This window comes from Buteo buteo, chromosome 12 (assembly GCF_964188355.1).
Source record: "Buteo buteo chromosome 12, bButBut1.hap1.1, whole genome shotgun sequence".
NCBI lineage: Eukaryota > Metazoa > Chordata > Aves > Accipitriformes > Accipitridae > Buteo > Buteo buteo.
The window spans coordinates 37,731,646-37,748,557 of NC_134182.1; the positions used below are offsets into that span (position 1 = coordinate 37,731,646).

A 16,912-nucleotide genomic window follows, 5' to 3' on the forward strand; every position below is an offset into this window, starting at 1 on the left:
TCTCTGTAAATGCAACTAGGTCTCAGTGTCCCTGATTAGCTTCTTGTGATGAATTCCATCTGCCTGCCTGGGATCAACAAAGACCTAAAAAAACTGAGCACCAGACATGCAGCCTACTGTTTTCATGCTGAGCTTTGTTCATTATAGGAAATCACTTAGAAAACAGGAAGCTCTTCCTTGTTCCACTCAATTTCTTGGGCTTATTTGCCATGAAACGTCACCTTCTCAGATGAAAGAATGGGATTTATCACAATTAAGGGAGGCTTTGATATGTCCCTTTAAGTGACTCAAGGGTGCTTTTAATTCTGAATCTGTGCAGGATTTTGTTGATGCAACCCGGGTCCCTTGCAATTTGTAACACTCATAAAACATGCACATTCTTGGGGAGTGGTTGCATAATTTTTGTTGCTTCCAGCAGTGCTCGCTGCAGAAAGCTGGCTAGCCTTTAGCCTGTGGAAGGTAATGAAGCATGTTTATGACGAGTGACTGTACACACGCTGACATAGCCCTGCACAGGGCTGGTTGCTGGGCATCGGGTATCAGTGCGGCATAATTGCTGGGAAGGTATGCAATAAACCGGGGCAATCGCAAACAAATAAGTGCGTGATGGGATAAGTGCTGAATGAGTTAACCTCTGCTGTAGAAAATAAAGTGTATTGCAATGTGCCTGGCTGCTGGTTTGTCCCTGTTCCTCTGTAGCGCTCCCAGAGAGACCCCGGTGCAAGTTAACTTGCTGCTCCCTGCACAGCACCCACCCCTGAGCCCCCCAAAGACAAAGAGGGGACACGTCCCCCAATGCACAAGCCCTGACAGTGGGGTCCTGCTGTCAAACCAGTCCCCAAAAAGTCCTGAAGCACCGTTCCGGGCTGGGGAGCGTGACCCGGCAAAGAGCCCACCACAGACCTCAGGGAGACATTTCCCACTGAGGGGGGCTTTAGTTGGATGCTGCAGCCGTTTTTACGGCAGCTTGCCGTCATTCTTTGGGGTGACTCCTGTGAGCACCCTAGGGAGAAGATGGGGGTGGGAGAAACTGGTGTTAAGCAGGCAAAGCTGAGGAAGAGATTACTAGAAGCACAGGTGTCCCTTTTAAAGAATAACTAGGGTTACAGCTGGCCCCGGGGGTGGTTATGGCCAGTGATGCTGGCAGCAACTGGGGGTGCTGGTGGGCTCCAGAGTTCCACCTGCCTGGGGCAGAGCTGGGCTCTGGGGTAGTGCCGGCACTGCTGGCCGTTGGCTAATCATTGCTCTCCTCGGTTTTTGCCGAGTGCTGTGGTAGCTCACACGCTTACGTTTGGCGTCCCAGTCTTTGTGCTAGCTGTTCTGATAGATGTTGTTTCTCAAAGTGAAAAAAAACAAAGCTAACATGAGAATAAACAAAGAAATGTACCCGCTCCAAGTGACTGTGAACTCCCTGCTAGCACCAAAGGTAAGAGCGACAAGCTGCGATAACATCCCTGCAAACTGTTCCTTCTGCTTGAAATCCCTTTTTGATGGGTTACACGTCCACAGAGGGGACTTGAGTAACTCCCTCGAATTGCTGGGGCTGAGAGCAGTGCACAGTCACTGTGGAACACCCGGGGCTTGGCTCCTGCTGAACACAATCCCCGCTCGTACCGCACGTCAGGGAACGAATTTTGGCTGCGCCTTGGCGAGGATGTGGTGGGTGAAGCTGTCAAAAGGGCATCGGGACGCATTCCTGGGCTGCCGCTGCCTTTAGGTGTGTGTTGCTGATGTATAGTTGCATTGATATCATATATGTTTTAGAAAAAATCAAAAGGGTTATTAGGACAGAAAGGGTCTGTGACTCCTTCCTTGGGAATGCAAAGAGAGAACTCCTGTGCTGGGTTATTGATTGAGCATTTTCCTATATATTTTGGGGTTTTTACATTCACAATATACAAAACATCCCACTTGTGTCCCTGGCTTCGCCAGTCACCCACTTTGCTAGAGAGCTTTTTTTTTGGCTGTTACAGGAGATGAGTCTGTGAAACACAGGTTTTGCTCCCAAGATGCTGGAGGCAGCAATAGCAGAGTCCAGGCAGGGTGCTGGGGGCAGGCGGTGGAGGTGGGCTCCCAGCTCTTCAGCAGCGTTTCTCCACCACGTTCCTCCGCACAGCCGCTCTCCCTGCCCTGTGACTAACGTCTGCTGGTCGCCAGCTCTGCCCTTCCCCTCTGGCAATTCCAGTCTGGCGGCCAAAAGCTGCCTCACTGGTGCCGTAGCCTTGGATCAATGTCCGAGGCGCGGCAGCAGCGTTTTACCAGCTTCTTTGCAAAACGTTTGATGTGGCCGTACGTTATATTCCAAAGCCCGTGTCGGTAGCTGTGTGGGTTGCTGCCCCTTGCCGGGGCACCGGCTATGGTGCTTTTTCTGCGGCATGCCCGTTCTCTTCAGCAACTTGAGTTGCTTCAGCAAAGGGTTATTGTATGAAACACCCTACAAAAAATGTGTTGAGTTTGCTGTTGCCATAGCAGAAGTAGGAAACCTAGAATGTGTTGTGGAAGTTGGTGAGTCACTGGGGTGAAGCATTTATCCCAAATCCCCCTGTCCTGGAAACCTTCTGGCATGTATGAACTTTACAGAGGCAGTAGCCCTTGGTGTGAGTTAGTGGGACCAGTAAGCGTGTCCAGACTAGTCATACCCACCTACCTCTGGTGTTATCTGGCCCAAAGTCATTTGGAAATTGTCAGTGCTACTAGCAAATATGTTTTTTTGATGAAGTTAGAGTAACAGCCTGTGATTAATGGTGGACCAGTTACTTGCTTGCTGCGGAGCCTGGCAGGGTCTGCCACCTCGCAAGGCAAAGGGCTCTGCAGCAGCAGGTTTTAATGGACTAAAAATAACTGCTTCCACTCAACTCTGAAGGCAAACTGTTATTCCAGCACTGAGAACAGATATCTCAGAGCTTTCCTCCTGAGGACATGGCTATGTTTTTCAAACATCGGCTGCGGGTGGTACCTTTGCAAGGCAGACGCGTGGAAGCAGGGAGCAGAGGAATTTCCCTCACCCCTCAATCCTGCCTGCACCTCTGGTGCGAGCCCCGATGGTAGAAGCTGGGTTTGCCCACTGGGAGATGCCTCCTCCAGGCTGTGCGTTTACCGGGAGAGCTGAGGATGCTCAGCCCTGCCTGGTACGGCGTGGTGCGCGATAAGGAGATGGACTTCTGTTGTATCCTGCTGTGTCCAGCCCTGCAAACCCCGCTGTGTCCCCAGAAGGGACCTGGAGGCAGTCGCTGGGGTGCAGCGTGTCTTGGGAAGGCAGAGTAAGGGTAGTGTTGGGAGTACAGCTCATCTCCAGGTTTTCCTTTATATGTCATACAATTTATATTTCCTGCCCAGCAGATGAGTTGTGTATGTGCTCGGATTGCTAGAGCTCACTGCGAGTCTTCAGGCAGCCGGCGGTGAGTGAGCAACCCTGCTTGGCACCGCAGTGCTGGGCTTGGCCATGAGTTTTTATGTCGTCGCTGGGATCCTTCCCATTCTGGGGGGGCAAATCGGGCAGTGTTGGGGTGCAAGGCTGAAACCTCAGAGCTCATCAGTGTGATGCCTGCAGTCTGCATCGACTGCAGCCTGGAGTAACGCTATTTTCAGGACTTTTTAAGTGAAGGTTTGTTTCTCCTTGAGCACAAATTCCACTGTGGCAATACAAAACCGCAGCAGCGAATAAAACCCCCGGGATGGTGAGGTGTGTCGGTGGCAGAGCAACGTGTGCCCACCAGCGTACCTTTTCTCTCAACGCTTTCTCCACCCTCTGCAGCAGCATCCCGTCGCTGAGCTAAAAGATCATAACAATAACTGAGGATAAAACCCCCTTCGGCTTATAAGACTCTTTCTCACATTACTGCTGAGTTGCTGTAGCTTCAGATGCCAAGCTGAAGTATTTAGCATTGCCAGACCAAAGGCAAGGCTGTAACTGTAGGTTTGAGTTACTTGGTTATGTTACATCAGATTTTTAAGCTGTTTTTATTCCAAATGAAGCAGATCTCCAGCCACAGGAGGGCGGCACCGCCGCAAGCTGTAAAAAGGCTGTTTCCAGCTTGCCCAAACGGCTGGTTTTGTTAGAAAATAATACTGCTTAACAGAAAGAAAGGGAGGAATCCTCAAATACCCATCCACAGTACTCAGGATGCATACACAGGCTGCTTTACACACGCCGTGCTTCTGAAAAGCATCGCCCAGTCCAGCCGATCCCTTTTGGCCCCACTGCCCAGCTTCTGCTCCCACCGTCGGGGTTGCTCCGGAGAATTCCATGGTGCTGGTATGATCGGCTGAGCCCAGTGCTATGGCCAGACAGGCAGTGGCGAGGAGGGAATCAACTGGTTCTTAAATGAACTGAACCTCAGGATCTGATCCTGGATTTAGGCTCGATCCCATGCCCAAAACTTGAATTACAAACTCAAACGGGAGGGCGCAAGGCAGGTAGAGCTGTAGGCGTTCCCCCAAACTGCGATCGAGTTTGGGGCAAACCCGAGCATCCACTTCGGGCAGCCCCAAAAGCCCATGCAGCGGGACAGCGATGGCATTCACGGACTGATAGTGTGCGAACAACTGGATTAGCACCACGGTTTGTAACAGCAGAGCATCCACAGCTCAGGAGGTTGATCTCCTGTTACGATATTAAAACTTCCCTGCAGGGGCTCTGGGAACCAGTGACGAGCCCGCTGCAGGGGTTTACCAGGTTACCCCTCGGTGACTTCGGTTTGCTGGCGGAGCAGTCCCCAGCAGCAAACCAGGAGACGCTCGCAGCCTTTCCTCTCCTCAGCATTCTGCGTGGGCTGCGTTAGGAGTATGAATCCAGGGGAAAATGTTAATTAGTTTTCAAACCAAGATTTCTCCCACTAAATCAGTCTTTGAGTATCAAAGGAAGGTCAAAACCCCATGAAGTTATCTAGCAGAAGAGAAAGCTGTTTCCTCTGCAGGCTGAAGGGGCTGGAAAGCCAATGGGATTTAAGGACAGCTATTTCTGGGACCTTTCCACGATCAAAGTTTACTGCAGGTGACTTGGGACACTCTGACTTAATGCACTATTCATATGCAAAAAGTATTTTCAGTCTTAAATGTCTCTTGTGGAGGGGGAAAGGTTTAAATTTTGCTGGCTGGTTTGGTTGTGTGTTTACGGCAGCTTGAAAAATAATAGGAAGAGAAAAGTAGTGCAGTGTGGGTGTGGAGACCCTGGGGGTTTGAGAAGCTGGGTCTCGTCCTCTGGCAGTGGATTTCTCCACGGTGCAGCTATCGTGGGGGTGGCAGGGGCTTGAGGATGCCCCAGCAGCGAGAGAAGAGCCCGCAGGGGTGGGCTTGAAAGCATTTGTGCACAGTGCTGCTGCTTTACATAAGTAGTGTAAATGATAAATGGTATAAATGATAGGAAAATGTGGGATTGCTGGCCAGGTGCTGTTGTGCTCTGCAGCTCTCAGTACTCAGCTGATGTTTAACCTGAATTCCTGCTCAGGTAAATGGGACTTTGCCTGTGGAAGGGGTGTGTAAGGGTAAGTCCAGGCCAGTACAGATTCAGTGATGTTTTCCTCAGCTAAAGACAATTTCAGCTTAGTCAGCAACAGAGCAAGGGCATTATCTTCCAAGAAGGCTTGTTGGTTAGCTGAAATGAGATGTTTCTGAGAAAGATCCCTGCAACAGCTCAGTCACGAGGGTTGCAGCGGCGAGGAGAAGAACACCCGTGGCCGTGGCGTGAGGATCGCAGCAGACCCCCAGCCGCCCGACCCTGGCTCTCCCGGGACCGAGGACTCGCACAGGAACAGCTGGGAAAGCGGGAGGTGTTTGTGGGGCCCGGGGGCTGCAGCCCGTCCCTCTCTGTCCTCCAGAGCGACGGCTCAAGGTTAAACCAAGAACTGGCATAAAGCGACAAGGGGCAGCACTTGGGACTCGATAAACCCTGAAAAAAACAAGTACAAAATTGGAATCATTTTATCAGCTTTCCCCTGGCATTGATACCTGCGGACTTTTGTCTGAAGCTGAGTGGGAAGAGATCATGCTGCAAATGTAATTCCCATAGGATAATTGTTTAAAGGGCCATGTTTGAACCGTTTCTGAAGAAGGACCCAAACATGCCGATTACACAACAGATTGCAGAGAATAGTGTCGCAACAGAGATTAACATAATTAGAGAACTGAGAGGAGCACTTGACCTAAAATAGTACACAAAAGGATGAAATTTTTAGTTTTGTAGTAAGCAAAACCTGCTATGCATAGCTGAAAGCAGAAGAGAGTTAAACCCAGCCTGTAAGCCAGCCTTTGCTGGTGTGCAACATGATTCAGCACTGGGCCGCTATTAAAATATGTTAGGATACTGTTTCAAGTTCAAGTGCTTGACTTGGCTTTAATAACTTACCAAAAATAGGTTACATTATTCAAAATGAAAGGGTCTCAAAAGTAACGGCAAAGTGAAATTTTGGTCTGTAACAGCCGAACCTCAGATCGCCCCTGGGTTTTGTGCCAAAATAACCTGGGTTTGTGTAAGGCGACTCTGGACTCTGTCCTGCCCGGGGACGGGGACGGGTGCATGTGGCTCTCTGCATTAATTACATACAAAGAGCAATAATTCCCCTCTTAAAGCCCAGAAAAGAGGCTTCCTCGTCCCCCATGCCAGGGGACTGGCATCAGGCTGGAGGTGGTGGAAGGTTTCCCAAGCCGGTGCTGCAGCCGGCACCCGGAGCCTCTCCACACTGCTGGGAATTAATGGGGCTCTTCATTTAGTTCAATTACTGGGCATCCACCTGAGAACCTGTAAAGAATAGAACAGTAAATCTTACAATCAAATATTAAATTATACCTAATTTATTTACTTATGGCAAACCGTAAGCCCTGTAATCAAGCGTGTAAAGGTCTATAACTCCAGCACTCCTGGGAGCGAGGGGACATGCCTGGCAGAGCGCCGGGAAGGGTTTTCTGAGACTCGGTCTGGGGGGGGCACAGACGGGGATTGACCGGGGTCTCCCAGCTGCAGAGACCGAAACAGCACAGCCCCTCAGCCGGGCAGACGAGCAGCGGGCAGCTTGCCCTCCGCTCCCGTGGGCTGCAGATTTTTCCTCCCTTAGGGCTTACCTGCTCCCACCCGTGGTGTGGGATGAAGGAGCTTGTCGAGCCTCCCCTCAGCCCTCCAAAGCCATCCCTGCGTTCATGCCTGGCCGGTGGCCTGCTTAAAAATCAGAGGCACTGGCTGTCCCTGATCGGTGACCAGTGGGCAGCGAAACTGGCTGTAATCCCGCGTGAGCTCCGAGAGCTGAGTCCCGGGGCTGCGTGGTGCGTGCCCACGCAAAGTCGGGCTGCAGGCATGGCCTCTCTGAAGCAGAAAAAAAACCTTCTGCGTCCCGTCACCCACGCCACACCGTGCGGGCTCCCACATCTGCAGTGCGGCTGCTGCACGCCTGAAATGAGTTTCACCCCATTGCGTGCTTGTTCTTCTTTATCACGTATGGGGTTTTGCAGGACGTGCCATCTGGCTGAATATATGACTGATGTGAATTGCTATAAGAAAAATATGGGGGGGGGGGCGGGAAATGTAAAAGGTTTAGCTTTAACGGACAGGAAATAAATGTGTATCAGTTCATGCAGGCAGATGGAAACAGGCTGTTAAAACGTCCCAATCTGTGTATTAAATGCTTAGATGCATGTTGCTTCATGAGGACACCCTTTCTAGCAGGGATCAAGCTAGCAGTGACAGACTGCATTGCTGCAAGGGAGTGTGGTTGGGAATGGCTGTTGATGGGTGGCACCCAGCAACGATGAGCAAAACAGGGAGGGGGCCTGCAATGCTACAGCAAGCAGAAATGTACCTGCATGGTTTTGTCTGCAAGGATCGTGTGGGAGCTGGGTCAAGGTAACACGGGTCTTTTTTGCCTATCTGACCTGCAGATAATTAATTTCAGAAGGCAGATAATGTTTCGTTCACTTTCCTACAAAAAAAACTATGTTATTTTTTTGGCCAGTTAGCCAGGGAAAACCTGGTCCTTGACTTTCATAAATGTCTCTCCACCATCATAATGCATTTTTGCATACTTTTTACTGCAGCTAAAACACTCAGTATTTAGGAAAGGCTTATTGTTTGAATCAAACAATAAAAACAGCGAATGTTTGGCAGCACTTTCTGCAGAATATATTCAAGGTTTTTAGTTCTGTACAAAATCCTTCAAGTTGTCTGGATTTTTTCCATGGACTTCACTCGGGTCAAGATTTCAATACGCCTTTGAATTGTAGGTTTGTCCCTGAACTCTCCGCCAGCCCTGTGCAGTCATTCTGCAAATGGGCTCAGAAAATGACGCTTGGGCGAGGGTGGTTGGATGTTAATCAGAGCCTCCCAAAAAGTTTGGCAGAGGCAAAGGGTTTGCTGGCTCACTAGCACATTCTTGAAATGATAAAGTGCATCTCATACTTTACAGTTCAGTGTGAGGGAGAGAAAAAAATGCGTCTGGATTAGAATTTTTTTACCATTCAGGATGGCAGGTGAATTTTAAATAGAAACCCAGTTGGAGAATATGTCCAATCTGGAAAGCATAATTTGACAATTTTCTCTTTCCTTTTGATTATGCAATGTCAAAGCAGAAACAGTAGCAGGTGGGGAAAGTACCTTGAGTTGTGTCAAGGTATTGTGAGATGTTGTATGCCAGTTTTTGCCTACTTCCTTGAGGCATAAAAGCATCTTTACTTTACAAAGACAATGGAAATCCACTTTTTCTTCTGTACAGATGTTTAAAAAAATGGAATTGGTCTCCAATGTGGGAGAGCAGCAGGAATGGAGCAGGAGAAATTGGAGCAGCCACCTGGTTGGGTGCATTTCCCGGGAGGGTGCCGTGCACCGTGGGATGCTGGAGCCCTGCTCGGACCGCGGTGCCACAAAAGCCGGTCCGAGAGCTGCGGTGCCGGGACCTGCTCCTGCTCACGGGCACTGGAGCACCAAGCTGTAGTGTGGGAAGGGACTGCAAAAGGGACATCCCCTCCCTGGGCAAGAACCGACTGCATCTCTGCTACCCCAGGCATGTGGGACATCTCTGGCTGCTGGGATCAGGATAGACTGGTTGGTGTGGGGCTGGGGTAGCCAAAGGACCCCAAGCACCGCTGAAAGCCCCCCCCTCAGGGCAGCTCCTCAAAGAGCTCTGCCTTGGGGTGAGCAGGCTCACGGACCTTTCAGACCCCACGTTCCCCCTGAAAAACTTCACTGCTGCATCGCCTCAGCCCCTTCCGAGCATTCACGCAATTTCTTGCTACCGTGGGGAATATCTTCCCCCCGAGCGATGGGGTCCTGGCAGAGGGGGGCATGGCCGGAGGAGGACCCCGGCTGGGTCCGGCAGCGTGATGCCCCATGGGAGGGAGGCAGGCAGGCAGGCAGCAGGCAGGACCAGCAGAGCTGCCTGTTGTGCAGGCAGCGCCGAGGAGTCGCTCCACGTTGTTTCCATCCGGGTGTTTTGGGAACCGGTCGCTTTAGTGTGAGTCAGTGAGCCCCCCGCCTCGGCACTGGGCCCGCGCTCAGTCATTCGGAGGAAGAGGGTTTTCCACGGAGGAGGAGGCGATGCTGAGTCCCAACTGTTGCCTCCCCTCACGCCGATGATGCTCCCTGTGCGTGGGCGCCTGCAGGAGCCCCAGCCTGGGAGGTGACGGCTTGCTGGCTCAGCTCTGATTCACAGCCCAGAGACATGCAATATAAAAACCTCCTGGCATGCGAGGGAGCCCATGGGTTGCCTCCGTGCCAGCCCTCCCAGCTCCAAACCCCTCTGTGCCCCCCTGGAGAGCCCTCGTGAGCCCCTTGTGCAGAGCAGAGGTGCAGATAAACATTACGGTGTTCCTAATCCTGTAAGACATGGCATTTAGGTTTCGAAGCTTTAGAAATGTCTCGGTACCTTGACATCTCTTGTAAGTGGTGGCTTCTGAAGTGCTTACTCTTGGATGGGGATGACTTCACTGCTTGCCACAGCAGAAAGCATCGTCATGCCGTGCCACGTGCACCAATTCGGTGTGCAGCTCTGTGGAAATATGGGGTTTTTTCAGGGCTGTGTATTAAGAATCTGGTCATAGCCTAACTTCTAATTTTTAGCAAAGAGATATGGCAACTGTGCCATCTCCTGTTTGCTACAGTATTTTGGAGGCTTTTCTTCTCATAAATAGCCTTGTCTATCACTTCAAAGTGACACTGTAGCATTGTTTTGCTGCATGTGAGGCAGTCACGCTTTGAAACCCCAGAGCAGGTCTTTTCCGTGAAAACCATAGTAACCCAACCATAAATCTCACCGCTTTATAGCTCTTCACTCACATTTAACACACTTTACAGTGAAGGTTTTCCTTTTGCAGCCACAGATGAAATACAGCTATGCTTTTTTTTTTTGTGAGCACGTGGTACCACCCTGCACCGATGCTGAGCCGCGTTTGCCTGCCCGGGCACCGCTGCGCTCGCACTCATCCGTGTCTGGGGGAGGTTGGACGGGTCCGGCTGCCCACAGAGCGAGGCTGGGACATCTCCATCCCACCCACTATCTATCCCTGTGCCTTTCCAGGCTCTCGTGGGTCGGAGGGATTTCCCCCGAGCGCTTTGTGGGCAGGCAGTGTGCCGTACTGCACGCTGGCTGGGTGTTGTTCCTGCTGAACTTTATCTGTACAAGCAGAAAAGTCTTTTTTCTTCCTTCTCACCGCCTGTCGCTCCCGAGCAGAGCTGGTGCCAACCTCCGATTTCTCCCCTTGTGCTGTCCGGGGGTGGGTGGGCAGGTCGGGGAGGGGGTGGCTTTTGCCTTGCCCTGGGCCAGCAGATGCCTCGTGCTCGGGTGCTTGCCCGAGAGTACCGGTTTCCCCAGGTGCACCCAGAGTACTGAACGGCCTGTTTGCAAAGGCGAGTCCGTACCTCCGGGCGAAACAGATGTACAGTTCAGCTGAACAGTCAATTTTTAACTTGCCCCATTGCTCAATGGCTTGGAAGGGAAACCTGCCCGAGAGGTGATGCCGTTGACTGGAGCACCCTGTCCCTCCGCACACAAACACTGCCGTGTGAGGTCTGGCCCAGCTCCACTTTGGACTCTGCTCATGTTGTGTGTATTTGATTTCACCAGAAATTAGAAGGTCACGGTACTGGGTGTTCAGACACTGGGCAACATCCCCATCTCCTTCTGAACACAGTGGACAGGCCGAGTTGGACTGTTGACTTGTTCCAACCCCATCTTCCTATCGTCAGGATGCTTGCAAGAGTAGTTTTTTTGGAGAGATGGGGACGGGCGTTTGATGGGGGGACAGATCGTGGGACCTTGTGCCGTCTGCTGTAACTGACCCCCCCCCTTTGCTCTGGGCTCTTTCTTTCCAGCACCCTGCGAGGTACTCCCCACTTTCCCCAGTCTGTCAAACCAGAGCTTGTGCAAACAAGGCTTCTGCTTGTTTTCTGTCCCGGCTTTCTGCGGCTTGTCCCCAGCTGCCTGCAGCGGGGAGCCCACCAGTGTGCTCCCGGGCACAGCCACGCGAGCCGGGGGTGCACGGCCACCCCCTCCGCTGTCCTCCTGTCTATGGCAGAACATTAGAAAAGCTAGATAAAATTAGCTGTTCAGACGCATGTTCCTCAGGATGCCAAGTCAGAGGGACACCCAGTACAGCCAGTTTGACTCATGGAGAAGAATTAATGGAAACGCCCGGCTCCTGGTGGGAGGAAATTCCTTGAACAGCCTTTTCCTCTGTTTGTTGCGTTGGGAGGCTGACAATGGGCCCCGCGTCTGGCAGGATTGCTGCCGGGCTGTCTGATGACAGACACCGAGTCTGCGGCACCGAGCGCTCAGGAAGGGCCCGGCACAATCGGGTGACCTGCCCTCCTGCACCTCTTCGGCACAGATCCCGTCAGGATCGCAAGAGCAAGGCGCAGCACGGGTACCGGCACCAGCGGCGCTTTGCTCGGCCGTAGCCCCGCCGGCACACGGGCTGCCGCGAGCGCCGGATCGCTGGGGTCGGGTCCGGGTGCTCTGAACTGTCCGTCGTGCGGCCCTGGAAAGCAGCAGCGGAGAAGGCAGCACCGTGAGCGTGAGGGATGCTTGGATGCGTGTACCTCAAACTCTGATTGACAAATGTTTCATATCAATTAAGCAGGATTTTTCCTGCGCCCGCTGCGAGGTGTGCTGCCGTTCATGAAGCACAAACCTGCCAAAGCAGCATACGGGCTGCCACCAAGGAAAATTGCCTTTTTCCACTGTAAAAACCCAATAAATATGTAACTTTTTTGTAAGTGGCCTTTATTTATCAGGGATGCCACTTGGGCCAATAATTTAAATGTAATGAGACAAGAGGGACTGTAAAGTCCCTAAGTCACAGGTTCTTATCAATCATGTTATGCAAATGTTTGTGAGCAGGAATGCCTGGGCAATGGTAGGACGTGCCAGCAGCAACCGCTTCAATCGCCGTTGCTTTCAGTCCACCGCAATCGTGGCTTCCTTCAGATTTGCTTTCTACAAGGAAAGAAAGTTGGCAGAGGATGCATCGGGTTCCCCTGATTGTTGGTAGCGTTGGGCGAGAGGTGGATACAGGGAATCGGAGGGACCGTAGCATGAGTCAGGGTGCTGCTCTCCTGGCACGGGGATTTCTCCATCCAGGGAAAATGGGCGGCTACAGCCCGGAGCAGGACTGGGACTGTCACCCCCCCTGCAGACCCGTTCCTCGCGGTGGGCAGGTTCTGGATGTGTGCTTTAATTATGGTTATGTGTGAGCGGCCACGGGTCGTGGTGCGGATGGTAAGGGCAGAAAGCCCAGCTGCCTCGCCGTGCCAGTCGGGGTGCCAAAGCATCAATCCTTTCCTCAGCCCCTTGGGAGGTGGGTGTGTGGTTTGGTATCGGGGGCCAAGAGAGTGGCAAGGCTCTGACAAACCCCCACCTGGTCCTGGCACAGGAGATGCGTTGTGGAAAGCTCAATGGTCCAGGACAGGGGAGAGGGGGGGCGAGCAAAGCCCCAGCAGCAGAGTCGGAGAAGTGGAAAGCAGTAGAACAGCATAAAGCTCATTTAGTACCCACGGGGGGGTTCTGAGAGCATCCTCTTGCAGCAGGTTGTCAGGGTCCCATCATATAACACACCCCAGAGGCGGGTGGATTTGGTGGCTGCATCGCCCCGCTGGTTTCTATTTTGAGCGTTTGTCACACAAGAAATGGCTTTGATGGGAAAACCTGCCCGAGCGGGAGGGAAGACGCTGCATCCCAAATGCCTGGAGCGGCTGGGTGGAGGCAGGGGCGATGCGGCAGCGTCCCGGGCTGCGGGCGGCTGCCGAACGGCCCCGTTTGACCTTTTTTGGAAACAGCCCGTTTGAGGCAGTTTGTGTCACTATGGATGGTTTTGTGGGGATGTGTCATGAGCGGGTGAAACAGCTACAGCTGAGCGTGGGACACTGCACCGGAACAGGTCGAACGCCGGAAAACTGGCAGCTGCCTCTGGAGCAAATCCCGCTCTGAAGCAGATTTTTCGGAGCGAGGGCAGTTCTGTAAAGCCGGAGGAGCTCTCCTGCTGCCCTCCCGGCTGCGGTGAAGGCTGCAGACGCTTCTTCCACCGCCCGCTTTTGGAGGCCGGTGCTGCGCCGCACGCTGGGCATTGCATTCCCCAACCTGATGCTCTCTGGAAATGCTTGGATATGCTTCACCACGCTATAAAGAATTACAATTATCCATTCTATTAAGTAATTTAAAGGATTCTTTCTAGTCTCCCTGACTTACAGGCAATTTGGAGTTTTTACTGTAGGCAAAAAAACTGTAGCTGGTCTATCGTTCTTCTGAATTGTTTTATCTTTGTTGCTCTAAGCAGAGTCATGGGAATGTTTTTTTTCTAAACCGGCAGGTTATTAGAGGACATACTTATAAATAACTAGTCTTTGCTATTTTTAAGTATTTTCAACGTAGTCTATCATGATAGTATGGCATAACCTGCAGAAAAACTGAGTCCAGTTCCGCTGCCAAAGCGTTCATAACTCACTTCTGTTTCTCTGGATAATGGGAAGCCAAGTCTGATTCTCCGTCTGCTTTGCAGGAACACCAAGAGCCCAACAAACCGTACCGCTCGCTGCGGCTCAGAACTGGTCATTTTCTAAACTGATTTTGCTGTCACACTATTGCAAAAGATGTAATTCCCCTTTATTACATAGGGGAAACTAAGAGCTGAGTCTGATTTACAGCTAAATTCGGTGAGGTTTTCTGGGGATGCCAGAGTCACCACAGCAACTGTGGGTCAAACTCTGGTGCTGCTGGACTGGATGGTGGGACTGCAGGAAAACCGGGGGCTGCTGGAGTCTGCAAACAGGCTACCAAATCGACACTTGGGGAATTAAGGAGAGGTGCAGGTAGTCAGCTCTTAAAATGGAAATCTGTATGAAATGACCAAAAAAAAAAAAGTATAACCCCACTCCTCCAGGAAAATTGAGCATTTCAGACAAGAAAATTTATATTTACTTCATAATTTATTAAAGTTCAGATCACCATATGCAATAAATTATAGTTGTTATAATAATAACATTGTCATAAAATATTACCATGAAGTATTTGTCTAACAGCTATTGTAATCTATACAAATAAGAACTGTAGTTATGATCTTCAGATTTTTAGTGTTAATGGGAAGTGAACAAAATATTAAGGAACTTCACAGTAAATTCAGGGAAATATGTCATTATTATTGGTTTTGTGCAAACAATTCAGACTGCACACATACAGCTTGAGAAAGAAAAGGTACAGTTGCGTAGTGTGTCTCTAGAGCAAACGCATTCCCTGAAAGCTGAACTTGCTGCACCCACCCGGTGCACTTACATGCATTTTAACAAATGCAAAGTGATCCGTGATCAGTAGCTGATCAGTCTCTGGATCCTCCCTCCTAGCCCCCAACGGCGAGGCTTAGCAAGGGCTCGGACTTTAAGGAAACAAGTTTGAAAAGGCAAAGCGCGCAGCTGAAGTCAGTGAACACCGAGTCCCGTCAGAAGGTCTCTCTCGAGTCGTGCCCAGGCATGCGGGGTTCCCCCCACGGCTCGGTCCCACGTAGGAGCCTGGTGCTTCCCGCCGGGAGCTGCCCTCCCTCTGGGAGCCTCCGGCCACCACCCTGCCGTCGGTGCCGATGCTGCCGTCGGTGCCGATGCTGCCGATGCTGCCGTCGGCGCCGCGGTTTGCCGCGTGCTCGGTGGGGCTGAAGCCCTGCGGGCCGTCTGTCAGGTCCCCCATCCCACCAGCAGCTCGTGGGGCAGCCGGAGCGTGCCGGGAGCGGTAGGAATTCACAAACAGTCCTGTCCCGATGTGGTCTCCTCCATTTCTGCTCCCTGTGCCGGTTCAGTGAACTTTAATGGAGTATTTCCGAAACGTCAAGAACTGGAGCAGCTTGTCTTTTCGCCTCTGCTTTAGCGCCATTAGCGCTCTCGTTTTCTCCTCCAAGTCCTGGTCGGTGGCGAGGATTATCTTGGCTCTTTCCTCCGCCTTCTTGTCGCCGGAGTTTTTGAAGAGTTTCTGTAGGGACTCTTCGTTGATGCTTTCAAAGATGTTGGCCACGGCTTTCTTGCGCAGGGCTGTGTCGAAGCGGTAGCCGTGGACCGAGGGGCTCACTCGCAGGGACGTGGACATGGCTGGAGTTTTGTAGCTTCTCTTTGCTTTCATCTATGTGGGGTGCTGCCGGGTTTGCCCTCGGGTCCAGTCAGAGGGATCTGTGCTGTGCTGGCTCCCAGCACTGGTATTTAAAGGCAGTCTGGAGAAAAAGCCGGAGGGCTCAAGTTACAGTGATGAGATCACGCTGATGTCAACGCTGAACAGTCAGAGGAGAGTTTAACAGTTAAGTTGCCAACTTTCCTCTGCCGCGCAGCCGAGACGAAAAGCTTTCTGTTTCTGCCATGGGGATGGTTTTTCTCTGAACCTGCCGTAGAACGGGCTTCGTGCAACTTCAAACATCGCTTTGAGCTACTACAGCTCCAACTCCGCTCCTTGGCCTTTGCTGCATGCGGAAAAGTTCTGCATTCAGAATATATGTAATATAATAAACAGTTAAAACTCCAGGTGCGAACTATTGCAATACTAGCCAGAGGTGCTAGCTGCCAGCCTGTGCCTGCAGACGTGCACTTGTCTACGTCTGGGGCAGACAGAAGTACAGCAGCGCAGCAAAACCTGCGCAGGTCTGCGCATCGGATGCTTTCTGCCGCTTCCCAGATGATCCAGCTCAGGTTTAGCGCTCACGAAGCTGTCTTTTCTAAGTGGCAAGTAGTTTACCAAAGGCAGCTGATCCATAATGTCCTCTGAGGTGACTTTCCCCGGGATGTTACACCCCAGCCGCACGTGGCAATGCCCGCAGCAGATAAAGTCCCTCTGCCCCACCGTGCACCCTGCGCTGCAGCAGCAGCACCGAGCAGTTTGTTGCCCCGTTCCTGCTGCGAGTGTCCTTTTTCTTTAACTTCCAGCTCACCGGTGCAGCTCCTCTGCTCCAGAAGAGTTTGAGCTCTCCACCCCACCCTCGGCCAACACCGAGCCCTTGGGCTGGGAGGACTCGCTCTTAGTCATCCGGATTAGTTTTAGGTAGTGCCGCGAGGAGCAGGGAGTTGGACTCGATGAACCGTATCGGTCCTGTCCAACTCAAGATATTCTGTGATTTTGCGACTCCCTCTCGCTGAGGACGTGGACTGGGCACGGCTGCTTGCGAGGGGCCAGCTCTGACCACTGGAGTGTCCTGCTGGGCTTAGAAATCTGGTATTATTGAGCACAACTAAACCTGGCCCAGAACGGCAGTGGGTTCAAAAGTCACTTGAGGCCAGGGAGCCAGATATAGGTGTATTTTGGTTAACGGCTTAAAAGCAGCCGGATGCTGCAGAGGCACTGTTTGGAAAATTAGCGGCTTGTTTACTGGTTGTAAACATGTGTTGATGACCCCTATTACTCATCCCTGCTGAAGAAATCCCCAAAACAGCCTCTGTCCCTAAGCCAGTTTGACCGACGGCCCCAGGGGGTTTCCC

At 51.8% G+C, this 16,912-nt stretch overlaps 1 protein-coding gene across 1 annotated transcript; it reads right to left on the minus strand.

The window, feature by feature from the left end:
• Positions 1–14,379: 14,379 nt before the first annotated feature.
• On the minus strand, positions 14,380–15,644 carry TCIM (transcriptional and immune response regulator). Its single transcript, XM_075042090.1, has one exon. It carries the CDS (start codon positions 15,570–15,572, stop codon positions 15,252–15,254), a length of 321 nt encoding a protein of 106 aa, XP_074898191.1. The 5' UTR covers positions 15,573–15,644; the 3' UTR covers positions 14,380–15,251.
• Positions 15,645–16,912: the final 1,268 nt, after the last annotated feature.